Genomic DNA, 24,262 nt, shown 5'->3' on the forward strand with positions numbered 1-24,262 from the left:
CCTTTTTTTTTCTTCTTCTTTCTATTAATCTCTAGAAAATGAGTCTTCCGGCGCCGCCAGAGCAGAAGGTACCAGTTAAAACACAAACCTCTCCTTCGACGAGGCTTCGTAGTTTCTACGGAGTGCTAAATGAGCCCGGACCTGCGCTTTAACCGCCGGTATGAGACTGCAAAAGCAGCAGGACATTTGATGAGGCTGTTTGCTGTGGATTCACATGACCAGTTTGTATTGATGATGAGCTGCCAAATGTCAAATATGACTCCCAGAGGGCTGACGTTGACGCGCACACACACCCACCCACCCATCACACACACCCACCCACCCATCTACACACACACACAGCTCTGGAAAATGTAATTCCTTGACCACATGGGGTGTGTTAGTTCACGTCATGTCCTCGACTCACCCTCGAGTTTGCTGCTCTTGAGACAAAGACAGGGTGGACTAAAACGGGGGTTTACGCAAACGCTGCCTTTGTGATTGAGAGAATCAAGGTATCAGTCAGCAAAGTTTATCGTGGACAAACAGAGCGGTCTCACTTCATGCCCCGCCGGAGGTCCTATCAGGTTCGAGGTCAGTCTGAGGCAAGTGGTACAATCTAATGATAATGAGATTTTAGCTTAAAACTTGTCAACAAACGTGGTCATAGACTGGAATGCTTTGTGGGATCGGTGGACACATTGACACCGTTTCAGTTCTCATCGGATTTGGACTTTGTTGGATTCCAACATGGACGCCCTGTGTTTCACAGAGGCCACCAGTTTTTAGTGGTGGACACATCGGTCCCGTTGGGTCCCCCTGGTTCTCTGCACAAAATGTCCCTAAAGAGTTAGGAAAACCAGGGTTTGGTTAAAACTTATAACTTTTAGCAGAATGCTAAAAGGACATGGTCTCCTGGAACATTTTTAAAAGACCTCTCCATAACCTGGAGACAGAGACTTCAGTCCTGCTTTAGTTCTTGTTGTATCTAACTGGTTTTGTTGAAAATGCTTGATATGTTGGTGTATTTCGGTATAATTTAACAATGCCGCATCTCTCCTCAATGTGGCTAAGTCATATAGCGCTACTTAGTTCCTGTTTTAGTTCAAGTTCAAACTTGAACATCTGCATCTCTTATACTGAAGAAATGAAGCAGTTTTATAATTCAAAGGTTTGGACTTACTGACAACAGTCAGACACCGTTTGTCTGGCAGCATTTTGGCTAGCATAACGAAGCACTGAAAGCCAAGATGCAAAGGATTTGTCATTGCTCTCAGAATACCACGAATGGCTAACTGTAATGATGTTGAAGTTGGTATCAGTTTCAACGGTCCCATTTACACTGAAAAAGTTGCTTGCTTTACTGATTTTAGCATCAGTTGTGCTACTACAGTTAGCATACCGTATCAATAGGCTTTTCTTTCATTTTTAATCATATATTTTAGCTTTCTGTGAATGGAAAATTGGCTTAATTTAAACAGCGTTTTCCTTATTATACATTTCACCGGAACGAATTACACCCAATTGCACTCAAATTCATAAACCAGCATTTTCAAAGCTTTGAACCCAAACCAGAAAATGCATATACAATGTGCGGTCTAATGCAACATGGACTGAATAATTTAGCTCTTATTATATTCCTGAAACAAAGGTTTCTGTGAGGTAATGTTTAAGGCCTTTACATGATTTATGAAAGTATTCTGCTAAAATATCTTGTTCTGTAGATGCCATCATTGGATATCATCTCTACCCACGAGTTTGGATTTTGTTGATGGAAGCATATTGTGTGTATGTGTTAAATATCTGGAAAAGAATACAGTCAAGAAGAAACTTTTACATAAAGGTTCAACTTATTTGACAAACTAGTTTTTTCTGAAACAAGATTAGTTCCCCAAATAACTCTGCCGTCTAATTACATAAAGAAATCTACATAAAACCACTTTCTGCATAGCTATGGTCAGTTCAAATTGAGTAAATATAAAACCTGACAGTCAAAGAATCTGACTCGTCTATCCGAGCCTCGTTTCTATTCAGTACTGTTGATTTCAAATCTTTCCTCCTGAAGCTGTCTGCGCCCCACCCAGTGGAAATGAGAGCTTCAGTGGTTTGCGTGTAGTGACCGTCAGTGTAGGCTGTGATTTGTGCGCCGTCCTCCAGGTTCCCTTTACCTTCCTCGCCTTGTTTCGATTCCGCTCCTCGGCCTCTCTATGGCCCCTTAGCGCAAGTTTTGTGTGTTTTATTCTTCCTCTTTGGCTGTTAACTCAGTGATGAATTGGCTCAATCTAACAACTCAGAGTTCTTTTGGAGCGCGCCTCCCCCTGTTTTACAGGCAGCGTTTTCATCGCTGCGTTCTGCCTGGAGAGGAGAGGAGCGCTGAGTTTAGCTCGCCTTCTCTTTGGTTAATATTAAACCTCTCGGAGTAAGAGACCTCGTAACTCAGCTCCACAACAGCCACTGAATACAAATCAGGGGTGCAGCCATGAACGGAGTAATAACGCCCGTGGTTATGTGTGTGTTTATTGCTGGTCACATTTTAACCCCGTCTTCCTTCGTTCTGGCAGCTTCAGAATAAAATAAGGCGACCGGACGAGACTGTGGACCAGTGGTGAAAGTTTGGTTACTCTGAAACGTAATGACGAATTAATCGAACAGAGAGGATTGAGGAGACAAAATGTAAACCTAAAACTGGTTCTCAAACATGTTTTCTTAACTTGAGAACAGGAAAAAGCCCAATTAAAGAGGGACAGAAGTGCAGGTTACAGCTTTGGTCCAGTATTTCTACTGAGGTTCCAAGTTTATTCCTTAACCAAGTTCTAAATTCAACTTGAAATACCAGAAAGCCTAGTTCGTTGTTGTGTTGAATGACTTTGGAAGCCATGGCTAATTAGTGATATAGTTCCATGCAAAACTATTCATATCCTCACACTCTGGTGTCCGGTGTGTTTAGCAGGGTAACTTTTGATCTAAGCCACTTTCTGGTAGCTCTGGCTGTTGGGTCATTGTCCTATTGGAAGGTCAACCTCTCATCTCCGATCTTTTGCAGCCTCTAACAGATTATTTTTTCTATGGGGAACCAACCCCAAAGCATGATCCTCCCACCACCATGTTTGAATGTAGGGGTGTGTGATCTATACGCACCCCTACATTCGAAGTGTTTTGCGTGCAGGTTCTCTTACTCTCAGCTTCCCAGAGCATCTACTTCCTCATGTTTTCAGTAGCCATGTTTCCATTACAAATGTGCGCAAATCTTTGTCACTGTTCTGCTAATGTCGATAAAACACAATTTCCCAATTGCGGTGTTTCAATTACGTAAGAAATGCAATTTAATAAGTCATAATAAATCATTAGAAATCATGGCAGTGATGGATGTTCACTAGAAACATGAGATATATTTAGAATTGAGCCCAGCACCCGTTACCCATCAGGAGACGTCGACGTCTTATTCAGGCGTTGGAATGACAAAAACCCCTTAAACTTTGGAGCGGCTACGTGTGCTGCGTTTTGTGGAAACTGCTGTATGCGACTTTACAGAAGAGCTACGGATTCGGGACAAGGACAAACCATCATCCTCCCGCTACTTCCTGTCATCTTCTTCTACGTTTTCTCCAGTGGTAACGCCCGGTTGTTGGTCTTGTGACTCGTGGGACGTGAAAAAAGTGTTTCCATTGCAGTTTTGCGAAACGCTATAAAAACACCTCGTAGCACAAAAACTTGAGGTTTTTTAAAAACTCTAATTAGTTGTCATTCTTGTCAGCCAGTTTAGGTGGACAGCCATGACTGCATGGGTTTACTGATGTTTCACACTGCCTCCATTTTTACGTAACAAAATCAGCAGAGCTCCTAGAGACGCCAAAAGCTGGGAATAAAACAACAGCTTTAAACATTAAACTGTCCTTGGGTCTCCAAGATGCTGTTTGTTCACGACTGTTTTCTGAAAAACCTCTGAAGGTCTTTAAAGACGGAGATGAAATTACACATCGACTTCTTATAGCATTTGGTTTCCCTGGAATCTGCTCAACTAGATTAAAGCGAGGCTTTTCTGACTTTTCATTTCTAAGTATTTTGCAAACTGTGTCTCCTTTTCACTCCAGTTATGTGCTGCTTTACATTGGCCAATCAGATAAAATCCTCGTAAAAATCAATCGGCACTTTTCATGGACAAGTCCAGCTTGGATTCTGTGGCGACAAACCTCGTTTTGTTGGAATGTCTGAGTTTTACTCGGTGGGGAGGAAACGACCAGAATTTCTTTCTGAAATCATTATTCCGACTCATAAACAGATCTGGTCATAGAGATGCAATAAAACTAAACAAGACGGGGTGAAGCTAGTTGTAATGCATCTTTAGGGATATTAAAAGAATTGCCTTTACTGAGACCCAAGACCTCAGAAATTAAGTGTAAATAAATTTAGCTAGCCTTGTTTCATGCAGAGCTGCTTCTAAGCAGAAGAAATAAATAATTTGGAGTCTTTCATCCTGACCTGAATCAATCTGAATCCCAAACTGAGGTGACTGATTGCACCTCAGGTTCCCCCTGTGAGGGTGCAAAGCCGCGGAGCTAAACTTAGCTCCAGCTGCGCATAAAAATAGTGTCACTCTTTTAAAAAAATTGTTTTTATTATTCCTCTCTGGCTCTGCTCGTTATTTTCTGTCTCTACCTCTGGCGGGTAAGAAAATTGTGGGGATTTTTCCAGGGAAATGACTATCACTTTTAGTCATTTCAACTAAAACGCTTTTTGAGAGCAAAACTGAAAGCTCTGCAGACATAGTTACACACAACGATGAGTCAGAGCAGAGGCACAGTTCAGCCTGTGTTCGAGGCGGCCGTCCACAGACCCGAAAACAAGATAATAAATCTGTTTGCTTGCTAAGTGGTGGGTGGGAGTGAGTGCAGGAGTCCGCAGGGTGACCCCTGGAAAATTAGGGAATATTAGTGACGCAATATTGTCCAGAAAACCCCACCCTGACAGAAGACAGACAGCAGATTGTCCACTGGTGACGCAGGGACTGAAGCCAATCGATGCAAAATTTGAAAAAACTCAATTCTAGGCAGAAATCATGGAATATAACGCTTCTCAGATTATTTGAGATGCAACAGCCTTTCCAATAATACGTCTGATTCCTCATGTGGAACTAACATCTTCTCAAATGCATCAGTGTCCATAGTCCTATGATTTGGCTAGAAGTCAAAGCCATTTTAAATGTACTTCAAAAGAGGAAACGGCAATATTTATTTATCGCCAGTAACAGCCTTAGGATTAATAAAAACCGACACTAGCAGTTAGCATAGTAGCAAAAACTAACGGAAAGTTAGCATATCAACAAAAACCAACAGAAAAAGGTAGCATAGTAGCAAATAGCAACTGGAAACGTTAGCATACTAGTACCAAGTACCAGAAAATGGTAGCAGATAGCAAAAAGTAACAGATAAGGATAGCTTGTTAGCAAAAAGTAACAGATACGGATAGCTTGTTAGCAAAAAGTAACAGATAAGGATAGCTTGTTAGCAAAAAGTAACAGATACAGATAGCTTGTTAGCAAAAAGTAACAGATAAGGATAGCTTGTTAGCAAAAAGTAACAGATAAGGATAGCTTGTTAGCAAAAAGTAACAGATAAGGATAGCTTGTTAGCAAAAAGTAACAGATAAGGATAGCTTGTTAGCAAAAAGTAACAGATAGGGATAGCTTGTTAGCAAAAGGCAACAGATAGGGATAGCTTGTTAGCAAAAAGTAACGAATAAGAATAGCATGTTAGCAAAAAGCTACATACATATTTGGAATAGTATCAGAGACCAGATGTTTAGCATATTAAGGAAACCCAAAATAGTTAGCATATGAGCAAATATTTAGTTTTTATCCTTTTTCAAATGATCAAAATAGTTATCTTTTTAATAAAAAGTAATTGAAATATATTGTAGCTTGAAAATAGAAATAGTGAGCATATTACCTAAAAGTAACAGACATTTGAAATATGTCAACACAGTAACATATATATATATATATATATATATATATATACACACAGTATATATATTTTGCAAAAACTACAATAGCTCGTTTTCAAAATCTAACAAATAGTTAGCTTGTTAGCAAAAAGTAACCAAAATTGTTCATAATCAAACAATTGAAACTTCAGACACACACAACCATAAACAAATGTTTAATAATATAAATTGTATTACAGTTAAATTTAGCAAAGTATGAGCTTTGCTAAGCTATTTCAAATGATGTCAGAAAACTGTAAGGCTATAAATAAATAAATAAATCAACTGGTACCTGGAAAAAAGCTCCGGTAGTGGAAACATCCGTTAGCATAAAGTGAACTAAATAATAAGCCTATTAGCAAAAAGTTAACAAATATTTAGTTTTGTCTAATAGTTACTAAATCCCTACTTGTGCCTGTAAACTCCAAGGTAAAATTGAAAGTTTTGTTGTAGCTCATCTCTTTTCTTTAAGGAAAACAAACATTAACCACAACCTTCGTTTTAAATGATATACTCTCATGCACAAGGCTTCAGGTTCCTCGTGGGAAAGTCCAACATTTTACCAGTGATGACCTTTAAATTTAGACACACTGTTGCTAATCCCACACTACTCTCACTTTGTTGCGAACACATTTAGTGCGAGTTCAAGCTGGGAAACCGAGGTTGTCAAACTGCCTGACTGAACTAATCCGTGAAATGTTTTTCATCTGCTCTGAAGAAAAGATATATCTTATCAGTTTGAAAGCTTTAAATAATAATAATGATTCCACATCTGTTTTCAGGACAACTAAAAAAAACAACAACATTCAACTGCTTTATAAACGGTTAAAATAATGTATCCAAAATCCTGTTTCTCTAGATGAAAAAACACAAAACCTCTTGTTCTGATAAATCCTCTGAAATATTTTCATTTCAGATTTAGGAAAATGTGCTCATGGCTGCAGCTCCTCATATTCCCAGCCTTCTTAACCTTTTTCTAAATTGCAATAATGACTCAAAGTCCAAATGTCAAAATCTCCAGCAGCTTATTCTTGAACGAAGGAAATGTCAGCTTATGAACCCAACTTTCTCTATTAAACCAAAATTAATCAAGTCAATTTTGTAGCTATTAAATAAACAACTTAGCCAAGAGGTTGTTGGCAAAAATCTCGCTTATATTCTAATTAGTTTTTTTGCTGACAAACCAGAGGAAATCTAAACATGAGAACTGTGAGAAAGAAAAATGTGAGCATATTTAGGAGAAACAAAGAGGTCAAGTTTAAACTCCAGACCAAAAACCATCTGCTGTGGGGTGGAAGTGACGAGCCTGACTGTTGTGTGTCGTCTGAATCATGGCAGACACATTAGACCTGAACAGATTGAGTCTGTTCCCAATATTTTCACATTGCAACACATGCAAGTGTCGCCGTAGCGATAGAGACGCCGACAATACGCGCGTGTCTGCGAGAGACAGAAGAACAAGTTTTCCTGTGTTGGACTGAGTGGCCAGCAGACGCGCCAAACTGCGAGACTTCACTAATGCTGCTGGAAACAAATTCTTCCTCCTCGCGCTTCGCCCCCTGAAATACCAACACGCACGGCACACAGAGTAAGTCTCCCTTCTGTAAACAAATCTGAGGGATTTCGACGGAATCGGTCTGTAAATCCGTGTGAAAAGGAGTAAATCGGGCGTATAACAAATGAGCCAGGGTTGGCACAGACTAAAATAAGTCAAAACCTTACAATATCTTTCGAGCCCGAGGTTTCTTGGCATCAGGAAAATGATATGAAAAATATTTGCTCCGGATTTTGCTGGCAAACGCCATCAAATTTTAGGTCCCAAAAAGTTAACGGAGTTTATATATAATTTATATATAATTATAAAGGTTACATAACTCCCACATATGCATCTTCAGTCATTTACCTGTCTGTTTGCAGAGGGTTGTAATGAAAAATCTAAAATAATTGGAGCTTTTGTAACGGGTAAGATCTGCTTGCTACATTTTTTATCCAGTAGCAATATTTGACAGAACAGGCAATTTATTTATTTCAAGCAAATTAAATTGACTCGGTAAATACGAAGACATCTACATGAACGTAAGTTGTCATGTCGGATGTAGAATTATTTAAGTCTTTTATTTTTAGCACTCATCTTTTTCGGGGAAAAATGTTTCATCATAATTATGAAACAGGAAACCTTTGCTCCAGGTTTGAGTCCATATTTTCCACAACAAAAAATATTGAAGTAGTTATGCATCTTTCAGGGCTTCCACATTTATACACTCAAGCTAACAGGACAAACTTGGGGCCAGAAGTTATTTGCATACTTTATGTTGTGCTTTTCTTACATCAGCCGGACAGAACATGCTAAGTCACTCACTCACACAGCACCGTCTCCACCACATAGTGGACAGACAGCGGAGCACCTTCTCACATAGGCTGCTCCAGCTCCGCTGTCGTAGGGACAGATACAGGAAATCCTTCCTGCCACATGCCATCTCACTGTACAATAAAAGCTAAATCATTGTCCTGCACTAATCAGTCCGATTTTGCACAACTACACTGTGGCACACTTGCTGTACATATATTTACATATACATATCTGCATTTTTTGAATCTTTGCAAGGACTGCTCTTAAGTTGCTTTTTATATTAACAGCATTTCATATTTTTACAGTTTATAGACAACTACTACTCAGTGGCAGTTGTTATTGTGTCTTGTCTCTATGCTGTAACTGCGAAGTAATTTCCCTGCTGGGATGAGTAAAATACTTCTATTCTATTCTATTGTATTCGACAATGTAACGTCATAAAAGGCAGTTAATGCAGCTGAAGATGATAAAGTGTATATAAGCCAAACTGCATCAAATTCTGTTTAACCTCAAAGCCAGAGTGATGACCACTAACTGCACGGGGCTTGTTTTTGTGTGCGCTGTGTTTCAAAGCATGGATTGGTATTCAAATTACATTATATGGTAATACAGGAAGCCAGAGGCTGAGGCCTATTACACAGCAATCCTTAGTTCTTCTGTTCAGAAGAGTGAGCTCACTCCACTGTAACATGTTTACAATCTGAGCAGCAACATGGAGTCCAGAGATAAAAGTGAACGGTCGCCGCTTTTCTGGAGTCTTCCACATAACATGTTGAAAATATTCCTGTGCAGACGCACGTCTTCAACCATTTATCAAGATTTTAGCAAACTTCAAAGTTATCTTTACATGTTAAATGCCTTTTTGAAGCTAAGTAGTTTCAGTTTTGTTTTCTCTGATTACTGTAAATATGTCGCATCAGTGATTTTGTAGTCAGAGCAGTGGAAGGCTAACAGCTACCGAGCTAACAGGTACCCTGCTAACAGCTAAACAGACGTGACGGCTCTAAGCTGATGTTAGTCATTTATAACAATTAAAACAAAAACATTTTGTCTCCTTGGGACATGACACTGATTCAACAGATGTTAAATGTCTGCATCTTCACAGGAGGCAAACTACTGTCATGTTTCCAAGACAAGTCAAGGTAGTTGATGCTGCTGGTCCACGTCCATCTTAGTGTAACATGGTGCATGTTATTCCATATTTTCAGAGTGAATTCTCTTTTATTTTATTTATTATTTTTGCTGATTGTCATGGTCCAAACGACAAATGAAAAACTAGATTTTATGTAAAAAAGATAAATACAGAGATGGTTTAATTCGTAGCTAACATGCTAGGTTTGAGTGAAAAGAGGATTGAGATGACGATAATAATAAATAATTTCAAGGATCCCCTCCCCCCATTATAATTGCAAATAATCTGCACAGTTTAATTGGAAAATAAACAATTTTGCAACAATGATATTGCAATTTATATATATACAGCATGGCACTAAATATATCCGTCCACTGAAGCAGGGAAAAAAAAAAAACACTGATTAAGAAATGAGTTCAGGGTCTAAATGTCAGCATAACCCTTCATGGGATCAATTGACAGCTGTGTCAATGCATGTCTACAACTATTTCAGTCTAGAGTTTTGGAAACAAAGGTTAAGTGATACATATAGGTAATGTTCTGCTGGGAAACCTTAACTCCAGCCACTCACAGGAATGCTACTTTCACACCTACGTCCTAAACCTAAACATTGCACCTAAGCTACATCTCTCCTACAAAACCGTATTCCCTGAGAAGCTTTATTATTCTACAGTAAGCTACAGCACACTGCAGGGAATTATTTTTCACTGACAATTTCGAAATTTTGATTTAGGACAGGCTCTAACTAGGCCTGCGAGGGAATGAATGAACAAGTGTAATCCCATGCGGAACTTGATGGCTTTTACACGAGCGATTGGTGGGTCCTTACAGAGAAAGTCAATCCTCTAGGCTTGTACATTAAAACTCCTGAACATTTAATTAAAAAGAAAATCCTGTCAAATTTCTTCCATTTCTCACAGCAAGATTATTCTGCCACTGAAGACACATTTAAGCCCAAACTTATTTTTATTCCCAGAAGATTAAAGTTTTCAACAGGTTTCTTCTTCTTGCAAGTAATATTAAGATTCTGGAGTCCCAACTTGAATGTGATGTAAAATCTGTGGTAGGAGCTAAAGATTAGGGTGATGGCAGGAATGCCTTCCAACCACAAACACTTGGAGCTCATCACTAATGCTAAATCCCTACAATACCAGTGGAAACAGGCAAACAGATGGTTAGCAACTATGCAAAGAGTGTTACTGCTGTAATTCCAACAAAAAGTGTTTTATTGATTAAGAAAGTTATCAACGATTTTTTCCAGTCACCATTTTGAAATAAGATGTAAATACAAACAGAAATACACATACTACTCCGTTTACAATGTTGTATATTTTCTCTCGTTTCTAATGATAAATACTTTTTTGGTTAAATGAGAAAAAAATGTAAATTTTAATCTACAAAACTGACTACAGCAAAAACATCGGCAAAAGTTATATTCCAACACATTTTGAGGGACTTCTTTCAAAGTTCTTTCAGATTTATTATCCCCTACTGACGACTCGCCGGACTAGAGGCTTGCCCTACCTGTGCTCTCTCAACTCAGCCATGACCTATGCTGAGCAATTTTGCAATTCAAAGGCAGCCGGAGGACTTGACTCCATTGTTACGCCTCCGTCTTTCAGCCACTGCATCAAATTATTGTTATAAGCACCTGTTGGTGCCGTCTGAATGACATCGATAGTTACGTATCTTACATTACCTGAAGACACACGACTAACTCCTCCTGGTGTAACATCCGTTAGAGAATATAAATCTGGTATATGCCATCCAGTGGAGTCACCGGATGTGACATTGAGAACAGAATATCAACCCAAATTGTACTTTACCCAAAATATCAGCAACATACGAAACGATGACGGTCAGTAGGGAAGACCTTTGAGATGCTTCTGTAGATCCAAGTCCATAAGAGTTAAATGAGGAGCAAGAGCTCAACTCAGCTTATTAATGCTGGGGGACAAGATCGTGGGAGGACAAGGCAGAAGAGATGAAAAGTCATCCTCTCCTTATTTTACTGTGTGTTGCCTAAGCTGCTCTGCGGGGAGTCCCTGACTTTGACAGTGACACACATTGAATGGGATCTTCAAAGGAAGGACCACGAAGGGAGCGGAGAGCGTCTTAGCCACGCTTGCAGATATCAAAAGGCTCGGGCGAGCTTTCCCCAGCAAGGAAAATGAAAATGTGGGACATCACGCCTTCCGTACAAGGCAGCTGAAATTAAAATGGCGGGGACGTCAACAGGCGGCTTTATTCCCGAATTAGACAGAAGACTATACGCTGTCTCTTCTCGTCTTCCCGCGCCGTTGTAATCTCTGCTCTTGTTTCCATCGTCCCTCCCTAATTCTGTCAACAGCTTCCTTTTGAATGAGCGCAAGTCTTCGTGCACTCGCATCCAAATATCTCACCTTTCAAACGCTGGGAGATAAGCCCGTTAGGCAGCGATCGAAGGTCAAGGAGATAGCGTCACTGAGCGAGGCAAGAGGAGGGGAGTGGAAAGGGAGTGAAAAGCCAGAGAAGGGATGGTATTTCAAGGATATCCAGTGATAATTCAGCATTGCAGTAGTACTGTTTTATTAGACAGCTTGTTGGAAGTCTTATCTTTGCAAAGAGAAATCATCTCTCTTTTTCTCAGAGAAAAAGGTGGATGGGAAATTGATTTGAAACAGCTGCATCGTGTGGTTACAAAAAGATGTCAGTCCAGACTGGAAGTAACACTTATGGCATGTCAGATGTTTTCCATTCAAGCTTTGAAAGATGAAGATTCCTTTAGTTTTGGGACTCGTGTTGCCAAAAACGCTGAAACACAACATGCAGAAGAATCTATATAGAAGATTTGGAGCAATGGGCTGGAGTTAAGGGGGAGGGTTATGACTAGGATGAGGGGTAGTCCTAAAGTCTCTAATCTTGTCTAGAATTTTTGCAAAGGAGTTGAAACTGACTCAATAACAGTCCAGGAAATAAATGTTTGAGTTAACCTTTCTATACAACAAAGAGATGATATACCATCAACTAATCCATGTTCAGAGGCTTCAGTCCTTCAGTTTCCATTACCAACAAAATTGAGAAAACTACCCTTCCGTATGCATCCACTCCACATGTTTCTGTGTAAACTGTAAGTGAAAGAGGAAGTGAACAGAGTGCAACAAGTGGTGATAATCACACACATATCCACAGACATTAACCTGTTATTGTGTTTCTGGGCCCAAGGACACATTGTCTGACTTGCAGAAAGAACCATGCATGTGCTTTCCGGGTTTGCCTGGTGATGTCCATAGTAGTTTTGTGTAGAGAGTAGCTGATCCATTGTCTTTCTACAATCAACTGGTTTGGGTGCCTGTCCGGCTAGTAGAAATTTTGCACATTTGAAATGTGAATGTTGAGGAAATTTTGCACAAATTCTCACTAATTTGTTACACGTTGGCCTTTTAAAAGGTGTTAAAATTCAGACTTTGGTTTGTAGGGACGCGCCTGTTGAGTTTCGGACATTCTTCAGCTGCTTGAAGGTTGCCCTTTCCGTTCCAATATGAGCCAGTCATTTAAATCCACATCGGCTGTGGGCATCAAGGGCAGGAAGAGTTCATGCAAACTGCCAAATATATTATCAGCTAGCAGAGTGCGAATTTGGTAGACCCCACGTATGTCCAGTTAGTAATCTTAACCGTGGAACGCTCTTCAGTCTTGCAATCTTGCTGATAGGTGGTGACTTTGCAGGGTAAGGCTTCACTCACAGTGGGGAAGGAGTGGAAGGTTAAAAGTCAGCTGAAATCAGAACAACGTGTTGGACTTTTGCTTTGTGTTCTGTGAAACCTCGATTAAATAACCTCTTTCTTGAGGACTCGTCATAATAGTAGCCTCCGGAATACGGCAATACTCCAAACACTACAATATGCAGCACATACTGAGAGGACAACAGCATTTCTACATGAGACACATCTACGTCGTTAGGTGTGCTGTTTGAAGGATGCAGTAAAAACATGCCAAACCCCTGACAGCCCCAAATAAAACGAACAACGTCCACCGCCTACAAACTGAGAAGCGAGAAATGGAAATCTACTTCTGAGAAACTGGTTACGTCAGCAGAACCTGAGTGCAAAAACAATTCACATCCGCTGAGCATTATCTCACAATCTCTGCATGCCTGTCAATGTGCGATTGTGTCGAACCAGTTCGTCAGGTGGTGTTTTTTTTTCTTTGTCGCTTCTGGAACAATTAACAGAGAGACAAGGATCAGTTTTCCATAGCAGGTACGGCATTCCACACAGTTAGGGGAAAAAAAGATTCCCATTATTTGCGCTGAGATCGAGTCCAGCAGACTGTGTTAGCACCAGGAAGGAAGAGGATGTGGTCGGACTCGGCCTGCAAAATGCTCGACTAGTTATTTGTCAGCAAGAAGTCCAAACCAGTGGACCAAAACACAGGGAAAGAGGAGGGGGGGAAAACAATCCACTTTTGCTAACACACACATTCTTTTGTACGCCTGTGCAATAAGCAGGGACGCTTGAAGCTGACTAAGATAGAGTCAGCATGGGAATAAAGTCACCAAAAAGAGCTTACAGCAGGTCTTCACATGACCACACAAAACACCAACAGACACAACAAACTACTGTACATAAGATGACTTCACTCTTATCTTTTTTTTTTTTTTTTTGAAAAGCTGTTTTGTAGATGACTAACTCCTCCTTCCTTCCTGCTGTCCTCCTACCTGGACTCTGTCTGTCCACACGTCCCGGCAGACGAAAGCTTGCAGCTTTTTGCCGCTTGGGACTCGGGGTCACCGACGGAGAGCCCTCTTCGGTCAACGCGCTCTTCTTCTTCTTCTTCTTCGTCTGGATGCTGTTCCCCATACTGGGGCCGTTCCTAAAGTGCGTCTACAGCATCTTGACTCCTTGGTAACTTTACGTCCGCGTTCACCAGCTTGAGTGGACGTCGGCAAGGCATTCCTGAATCCCGCCGGTCAAACCATTCCTGACGATTCCCCCCTTCCAAACACACCCGGTTGTTGAGTGTTTGAGCTACAGACCTACTGACATCATTCCTACAAGAGCTCTTATTAAACATGCGGATCCAGAAAAGAAAGCAGAGGAAAAAAACACACACACACCCACACACACAAGCGCATTCAAATCAGTCGAGCGTCTCGAAGCTGACACCCAGCTGCTCGTGTGCATCCAGCCGCTGACGGAATGGCAACATCCAACGCTGAGACGCACAAGTGTGTTGCACGCGTGTGTGTGTTGCATATGTGTGTGTGTGTGTGTGTGTGCCACTCCCACTCCTCCTCAGCCTCTCTGCGCTCTCAAACCGCGCCTTCACACATCTGAGCACTCTTTCACGCTGAGCTCCATCGTACGGATCATTCAATAATTCACACGCTCCTCTTCCTCCCACCGTCCCGGCGTCAGAGGCGATCGGTTGTTTGCGCTGCCAAACATTACAAGCGCAGCCGGCAGGTCATGTCCACATAACTTGGAGGAACCCAGATTCCTCTGTGCGTGTGTCTCTCTCTCTCTCACACACACACACACACACAGAACAGGGAAAGTGAACCAGCGGGAAGAGAGCGGCACATCAAACGTGCTTGTCCGACGGAAACGTGAAACCCGTAAACAGCCACGACGTGCTTAATAATGCGCTGTGATTTTTCTGAACGCACACATGCAGACTCTGGTTGAGGAGACGCAGGCCAGAGAGCCAGTCCCACCGATCAAAGCTGGCTTTGAGATGAGAGCATTCCGACTACGTTTGGAGAAAATACAGACATGGAGCCAGATGGTTTACACGAAAAAAATAACGGGGAATTTTGGAACCTGAGGTTGTTGTTGATTTTTTTTAAAGAGACCCACCAACGCATCAGTGTCTTTTCTTTTTTAAAGCTAAACTCCTTCGGTGGCTTTCAGAAACGTTCAACCCGTTTGGACCTTCTCGCATTTGTCAAGTTGGGACTGTGGATGGAAGTCCCAACTCGACCAAAATTAGCATTTTTGCTAAATCCGACATATTTACGACAACATTGTGCGTTCATGGATGTGCACAATATGTCCCATTTAAGTAAAACCGATCTTGTTAGCAACCACTTTATATAAAATGGATTTTGCGGAATTTTCCGCCGTATACCAACGCAACATAGTCGATGTTGGTAAACAGAAAAGGCAATTAGGTGTGATTTTTGGCAAATAAAACAGAAAACCTGGAAGCGGTTTTGTTTGTGTCTAATTGCCAGAGATTGGAAATAAATTCAGGAGCAGTTTGTCGTTGCGACAAAAAGCTTTCAGGTTATGTAAAACTCGCTGCGACTTAAGTTTCTTGTTAAAATGAGATGAATTTGATATCTATTCTCATTACAAATGAAAGTAACTTATGTCTTGTTAGTCTTAACAAGACATAAGCACACGCTTCTCTGAGATTATGACTTTTTAAAAAGGCATACATTTCCTCCCTCGGATTCTGCTTCTTCTCGCCTGCTTTCTTGCAGACGACACACAAAAATCCCAAGAGGCGTTGCTGGTTTTAATGCTGCTTCCTTTCTTATTTAAAAGAGAAGATATTTTGGTTTTAATGAGGTGCAAATGTTTTAAGTCGCTTTTTAAAAAATCTCATTAAATTGAGAATTGAGAAGAATTTCTCATCTTGACGGGTTTTACATCGCGTTATGACGGAAGCATCTTCTCATTTGAACGAGATGCTGCTCCTGAATTTATTTCAAGGCTTTTGAAATTAAGCACTTCGGGGAGCAGGACATGTGTCTAACGGTACTAAAGTCCAGCCAGAACGTCTCGATTGGATTTAAGTGTAAACTTTGGCTGGGTGCTCTGTCCATCTGTCCATTCTTGAAACCAGGTTTTTAATAGGACTGTTCAAACATCTAAGAACAGGAATAACGGTACTTTACTTTGAAGGGGAAGCATTATGTGTGTTCAGAGCACAATCAAGAAACTATTTTACCTTTAGTTGTAATAAATAAAAGAAATTTGACTTTGTAATTTAATGCCTTGAAATTGGGTCTCTGTCTCTTTAAGGAAAACATGCTCTTTCCAGTACAGCAGTGGTTCCCAAAGATTTTCTGGGCCCCCCTATGGATTTTCTGGGCACCCCAATAAAATCCCCCCCAAAAAAGAAAAAAAAATCAACTGGGCATACACATCGTTCAACCAGACATAAACCTATACACACATTTTGTTTTCAAACTCCACTGAAGTTTATTTCACACTTCAGGTTGCAACAAAACAACCTGTTTCAGTGAAACACAGTTGTGTAACTGTATTTTTTCCCATTCATCCATACCGCTTCCCAATGGCACTGCACCCCCCCTAGGGGGCGCGCCCCACACTTTGGGAACCACTGCAATACAGGGAGTGGTTACAACTTTGCTCCTCTGTTAACTGTTTAACGACGTTTTACCAGTGCTGCAGCACATGCGCTGTTCCACCAGGTGGTTGCTAATTGCTGCTGGCTAGTCTGAAGGAGCTGATTGGGGGAGTCGCAGGGGCGGGCCGCTCTGTGAGGCGAAAACTTGGAAACTGCGGCTGTGAGGAGGAGCTGTGTCTTCAAGGCAGAGCTAGATCCACAGAGGTGTTTCACACAGCTGAGTGGTTGCCGCAGGAGACTTTAGGATTTCTCAAACACGCACGAAAGAATCAAGGCAAAACCCCAGGCATGTTTTTGATGAATAATAATATTCTAACATGATGTAGATCTCAATGTTACATAATACTGACCCTCTAAGTTACTTTGGAGTTTGTGATATTCAGACAATCCAGTGAACAAGATGTAGTTGAACACACCAACAAAAAAAAAAAAAGCAAAAAACGTCAAAAGGTGCAGGCGCCGCAAATGCAAATATAGCAGCTCCTGTATTTCGCAGATATTTTTGACACTCGCAGCCGGTGCAGCCACTCAGTCGCCATGACCTTCATTCTGGAGCTTCTGAATCGACACCTTTCACCCAGAATCACGTCGGAGAGAGACGACGCGAGGAAGGGCGAAGATGACACGCGCGCCGTTCCGGACGGAAGTCGCCGCTTCTGACCTCCATGTGTAACGCGAGATTTCTCCCAGGAGCCGAACGGGAGCGGGAGCGGAGGCAGGGAGAGAAAATGAAGCCGCGCGCTCATCAGAGTGGACGCCATGTTCATGTTTTTTCTCCCAGACGTCTCTGATGTGCTGAGAACAACAAGAGGAGATGAAGTTGAGAAGTAAAGCGGATTCACAGTGATGGTGGACGGCGTTGTACACTGAAAAACTGACGTCAGATTCACGTTTTAAAATAAAAAAAAAAAACCTCACACAGTTTGCACTAACGTTTTTTTAAAAAAAAATTAAATTCAAATACCATGAATGCAAGTGTATTAAAAAAAACAACAAAAAAACCCCATCTATATCTTGTAAATTATGCTAAGCAGAAAGCTAAATAATAAATTAAGTAAATGTTACTTTTTGTTACATGTACTTAATAAAAAAAGTAAAATGAATAAATCTTTCTTCACAAAAGGTAGATTACATGAAAAAGTTGAGTAGCTTCACATTTTTGTGACTTAAATTTACTTATTTGCGTTCACAGATCGGTGAATCTTACTCACTTTGAAATAAATCCTACCAGATGATACAACTCCGATAAATCACTTTCCAAGCACATCAGAATATTTAAGTACAAATGAGGAGGAACTACTTAATATATTTAATTACCATTAAAAGTTTGTTTAGTCAGTGTGGGGCAAGAATACATTTCCAGTGCCTTGTTTTTTTCTGGTATCGATTGTTAATCCGAGAAGCGGGAAGAGTTTTTGTGACGGTGAAACATGGCTGCTTAGAGGGAAACAGGGGAATGTATCTGTGTAGGACGTTACTCAGCGTTGGTGTTGGGCTGTAAAGTGATCTGCTATCATGCGGCCTCTTAATGCAGAACCGCGCCCAGTACATTTGTGATGGTAGAGTACCGCCTCAGAGAGAGAGAGAGAGAGAGAGAGAGAGAGAGAGAGCACTCAGACACCCCGAGCTGCAAAGCGCCATGCAAAACATGCCCCAGATCCATTTCAATGGGAAAACCATCAAAGTCTGTGACACATGTCACCATTAGACAGGTGCAAGAAACTCGCAGGTGAACAACAGTGTGTGTGTGTGTGCGTGTGTGTGGACATATTAAAGGACTCCGGTGTGGAGACAGGTTGCTGTCAGGGAAAGTGGTTGTCAGGGTTACCGTTAGAAGCGTGAAAAGACGTGAATGCTGCTCTGAATGCTTCCCTCTGTTTCTGCGCCTTTCCAACACGGTCGACGTAAACGGCGCGGGAAGACTTGTTGAAAGAAAAAGCAATCATCTTTCTATCCGTCATTCTGCTGCCTTTGCTACGTTTGACCTTGATTCATGTCTTTACGGACGAGTTCTGAAAGCCAACAAGTCAACTCAGTACTCCCATCTAGTGGCAAAGCGCCGCCATCGCCATTGCAGTTCAGGCTGCTGTTGAACCAGAAGAGGAGTGGAATATGTTTGATTCATGTACAGATTACAAGAAATATGTGGACTTTACATTCTCTTCATGCAAGAACCACAACTTTGAATGTATCTTAGTTTATGATGTTATGTAATGGAGGATAACATCAAACATGTTTTGCTCTGGTTAACCTTTTGAACGACCATTCTTCACATTATTTAAGTGGATGCATACTTGGCAACAAAAAGTATTTATTTTTTGTTGACTGGTGATATTGTTTTTTTAAATTTTTTCCTCCCAGTACAAAATAATTTATTATTTATTTATTTTATTACTTTCCAGATGACAAAATATTCTTGCCTTCCTCTAAAACCAAATAAATATAAAAAGCTGACAGTAGTGGGAGAACTCCCATTGTGTTGCATTCATAAGTAAAACTGCTTCCGATGCAGAATCCTGAACGTTTTTTGCGTGGATGAAAAATAGCTTACACATTTCCCTTTGGTTATCTCGTAGGAAAGAAAGTTTCAAGGAAAGTTATTGCGTTTTTCTTTACGTTTCAGGTGGATTCCTGACTTCTAGTCCTCCGAAGCAGCAGTGCAAACCTCAGCGTTGCGTCTGGACTTACTGCCTAAGCTGGGCTCGAACATGAAGATGTGAATATAAGGTATCACTTAATCCCCTCGACACGCTGCGGCACAAACAGGCGACTGGCGCCGGTGTTGACGAAGACGTCGGTCTAATCTCAACACAGAGCATTTTCAGTGAACCTCAAAGGGGATGAAACCCAAAAGGCTAATCATCTCCAGCAGCAGAGAGAATCATCCGCCCAGTCAAAGCTTCTGCAAAGCGTGCCTTTTTTGCACACCCTCTAAGGCAGGGGTCTCAAACTCCAGTCCTCGAGGGCCGCAGTCCTGCAACTTTTAGATGTGCCTCTGCTGCACCACACCTGAATAGAATAATTAGGTCATTAGCAAGGTTCTGGAGAACTGATCTACACAAGGAGGAGGTAATTAAGCCATTTCATTCCAGTGTTTTGTACCTGTGGCACATCTAAAGACTGTAGGTCTGCGGCCCTGGAGGACTGGAGTTTGAGACCCCTGCTCTAAGGTGTGCGCTTCAAACACACACGCACTACCACCGCGAGCCCAGCAGGGGGCAACGGGAGGCGCCCAGGTACATCACTGCTGCTAAATTTACTGCCAATTGTCGATGTTGCGACAATTCCCGTAAGGCGCCCTGAGCCGCATGAGATAAACATCAGAGTTCGCGCGTTTGTGAAGACACAAGAGACCCAGAGAAGCAGACGATTAAGCAGCACTTCTTTGAGTTCGAACATGCAGAAATCATCAGAGGATTGACGATTACTTTGCTAAAGACGGATTGAATTCCCAGGTTGTTCTGTCATTGTGTCGCCTACCCTTTCCACACAGAGAGACTCAGTGGGGAGGAATAAGCAGAGTTCAACAGGTGTATTTGTTAATCCGTGTTACATAAGAAGAGCCCTCCCGCCCCCCAAACACACACACACACACACACTCGGACTGTCCTGAGGGGAAATTAACTGTGTATCTCAGTGTAAACAGAGACCCACTCCCTCAGTCCAGGCTGATGTGTTCCAGCTGCTCTTCCACCACTTCAAACATCCTGCATGTCCAATGAAACAAAACATTATCACTAACCCTATAAAGAAAAAGCTGCAGGAATTTGGTGAACTGCCCATGATGTCTATTTGGTTTGCATCTGGGGTTCTGTTTGGTGAACGTGGACAAAGATCGGTTTAAATGTGCTTTTATGAAACAGGCTTATCTGCAGTAAATTAAAAAGTAGGGCTAACAAAAAGTAGGAGACAAACATGGTCAAAATATTTCAACGAGATGAAGTACGCTGTTGTCGTTAGGATGACTTAGTGTGATAAAGCAGGTGTTAGCTATTTAATTGGACGGCCTTGAAACCATATGTCTGAGACTCTTATTTTGAAGTGTGAAAGGAAGTAGTTCTCGAGTTGCCATGTTTTGTTGACAAATTTGACATCTTGGCATTCTGAGTCGAAAATGCAAAAGACTGAAATGAAGAGAGAATCCCGACTCGGAAAGTCTAAAGTCTCCAAGTTTATTTTTCAACATGGCTGCCGAGAATATAAAGTGTAAACTGTTTATCAACTCTTCTGACAGTATGTCTTTCATGAAATCAATCACATGTACTTTCAGTGGTTAAATTCATAAAACTGGGAGAAATGGCTACACATTTACAGTCTTGAATTGGTAGTAGTAAGTAGTACCACAACTAGCTGGCTAACTGTTAGCTGCTAGCAATACTAAGGCCTGTAATCTGGAGTTTCCTTTTGGCGCTAAACTAAAAGGCTGCTTCACAGTTCTTTATGGCTATGGAGCCTATTCAATCAACCCTACTTCTCAATACAATATTTAGCCTCTGACAATTTGATTACCCACAAATTATTTAAAAAAAAATTAATCAAATAAAATGTAAAAAAGTGCCGTCATAGAAACTACAGTGATGCTAGGAGACGTTTTCGAATGTTTTGCCTAGCACTGATTTAGCCTGGCTAAGGATATCCATCTGCATTTTTATGTGGTTTATAATGATGTTGTCACCACCTACTGGTATGCAGTAAATATTACATAACATTTTCAATGAGTCCCACAGACAAATTTAATTGAAAAAAATATTGGTTCTATCTAGACTACATAAAAGTGCAGTAACCAATAGGGAATTTGTAGAACTTTCGGCTAAATGTGAACCAGATTTTAACCAAATTTTAGGACAGATTCTCCAAAGCTGAATAAAGACAAACTTTCAATCATATCTTCAAAAGATATGAAAATTGTACATGCAGACTCTTTCTTTAAAAGCCATTGCCACAGTAAATGTGATCAGAGTTTGAAACGTGTATGTTATTTGCGAAAGCACACTCAAAAAAATCAGTGTCTTTTAATGCCGTTAGGCCACTGTTAGAATTAGATAACCATCAAAATGGCTCTAACCATTTTTCAGTATGTTTTGACATTTGCCGTGCCACACCCTGATGAGGGCGTGTTTTAGATTTACTCCAATCCAATACACAACCTTCACCGTCTTGGCCTTTAAGGACGATGAATGTCTCGGTTTTTATTGTTGCCTTGCTGTATTCCTGCCACAGTAACGCGTTGCTGGGAGACATTTACCTAAGAGCTGCACCTTCAGGTCTGCGGTGATGGATGAGGGTCGGCGGTATCTGCTTACCCAGGTAAAATTACCTCTCTCATTGGCTTGCCACTGTGTGTGTGTGTGTGTGTGTGTGTGTGTGTGTGTGTGGGTGTGTGTGTGTGTGTGTGTGTGTGTGTGTGGTGAATGATGGTTGCACAGGGACATCATGGCGGGGTTGCATTAAACTTGTATACGCCGGCACACTTTCGGTCGCTGCCCTTAGCCTGCCAAACTGTATTAAAGCCGCTCTGAGTTGTGGCCTGTAATAGAACTAAAAGCTATATACAACGTTGTCTGCGTAATGAGACGTTGGCAGCTCCGTTGCTCTGCCAGGCCCTGTAATCTGCATTACAGTTTGTAAATCTACACACCCCGGCCGTGTTTTGTGATGTGGCAGCCACACACATGCACGTAAGGAAAACCCAAGCAAAAAGGAATGGCATGCATTACCAGCACTGTTTTACAAGGCCTGCGTCTGTGACACACAGAGCAGGCCCTACGCGTGCAGGAGACGATGTCTGAGCACACGGACGCACACGCGGGAATGGGAAAATGACATCAGGATCCGAACAGCGCCATGCGTCACGTAGCAGACAGTCGCAGCGCTTTCTGATAAAGGCCTTATGCTCGGAGAGGTGATGTAATGAATGCGGGCGCCGCCCTGAAGCCCTGGCAATATGCGGCTGACACACAAACACAGATACACCCGCTGATACAGGGTTGCACCCGTCCACGCGGGGACATCCGCGCTCGCGCCCGTAGCTGTTAACGTGAAGTGCAGAACAAAACACTTTCAGATGCAAATTGTTTTTTTTTAAAAAAGTAATAAGTTTGATGAAAACGTGAAGACTGCGAGACTTGCAGGCGTGTGTGTGAGTGTGTGTGTGTTTGCTCTGAGAAGTTTCTCTAATTAAAAAAGCATTGAGAGAGTGCTTCCCTAAGAGTCCTCTTTAGGCTGAATAGGGCTTTGTGATTCGTTGTAATCTCTCCCCTGCATCGCATAACTCTGGGCCCAATCTGGCATCCCGGCCGCCGTGCTTGCGCGCGCGCGCACACGCACGCTAACGCGTTCTGCCGCACGGCTCAGAGGAATTCAGCACGTAAAAACAGACCGGACAAACTGGACAGGCTGTTCGACGTCTAACTGATGGATCAAAGCCGGACTGCAGAGTGGGCGCATCTGAGGCAGACGCGAATCAAGACGTCCAGCGTTGACAGGAGGATCAACAAGTTGGCTTCACTGAGATTCAGGGAGAAACGAATGTCTGATCCGATTTGAAAAAGTAGAAAATCAGCAACACAAACACAATTAAGTTGACTATTTTAGTTAGTTCATGTAACAACATGGCAAGAAAAATCTAATGTCCTGCAAACATATTGGACACTCAAAAGGGAGCCTGAAAGAGTTCAAATCTCTAAAGTACAAACTTCACCAGAGTGCACACTTACGCAAACTCTAAGACATTCTGGTGAAAGGGAACATGTCACTGCGGCATTGTCGATGGCTGCTATCACACTGTACATGTGTCCAATTTTCCAAAACGCCAGTTGGGACTGAGCCACTTTTTGCCACTTTTCTATGTGTTTTGTGAAGAGGTTAATCTACTGAGGCGAAGGAAAAGTCAGCCAACCTCTTTAATATCCCTGTCTTGCTAAGAAATGTAGCAACCACCCTGCATCAGAAGTAGGGGTACACCATCCCTCCTTAATTTCGGGTGATTGGCAATCGGCCGATACTGAAATGTGAAGGTGATCTAATCCATTGATCTTATCTATTTCCACAAAGGTCTGAACATTAGCCACTGTCCTCTTATTGCTCTGCCATAAGAGAAAACTGACTGGCCACAAAGTCAGTCAGTCAATTATTTAAAAAAAAATCGCAATTGGCCAAAATTTAAATTGCCTTGTCAAGTTTTTTAAAGATCAGTGATTGGCAAGAAGCCTACAATTGGTGCAACCCTGATCATCTGGCATAGAGGCAAAGCCATGTCATAGGGACGGTCTTTTGAGTCCAGTGATCTCTAGCTACTGGTTTTAAGAAAGTAAACAAGATGCAGAAATCATTTCAGACAAGAAGAGTAAGAAGGTGAGATACATGATTTGTTGGCCAAGCATCACGTTTTTTTTTTACCAACAAAAGCAAATGCCTTTTCTTGGTATTTGTTTGACCAACAAATGGATAACTAAACT

The 24,262-nt window shown here is 41.6% G+C and overlaps 1 protein-coding gene across 5 annotated transcripts in view; it reads right to left on the bottom strand.

Moving 5' to 3' along the window:
• The window catches only part of nhsl3 (NHS like 3), a 44,008-nt gene that overhangs the window by 15,457 nt on the left and 4,289 nt on the right, over positions 1-24,262 (bottom strand). For 2 of the 5 annotated variants that reach the window (XM_028035118.1, XM_028035117.1), the window contains exon 1: positions 14,143-14,654. The exons of the other annotated variants lie outside the window; for them this stretch is intronic. In XM_028035118.1, the coding sequence (XP_027890919.1) occupies positions 14,143-14,284 (142 nt within the window). In that variant the 5' untranslated portion in view covers positions 14,285-14,654. Of the gene's footprint in view, positions 1-14,142; positions 14,655-24,262 lie in introns of those variants that run through there. 5 annotated transcript variants of the gene reach the window in all.

This window comes from Xiphophorus couchianus, chromosome 13, assembly GCF_001444195.1.
Source record: "Xiphophorus couchianus chromosome 13, X_couchianus-1.0, whole genome shotgun sequence".
NCBI lineage: Eukaryota > Metazoa > Chordata > Actinopteri > Cyprinodontiformes > Poeciliidae > Xiphophorus > Xiphophorus couchianus.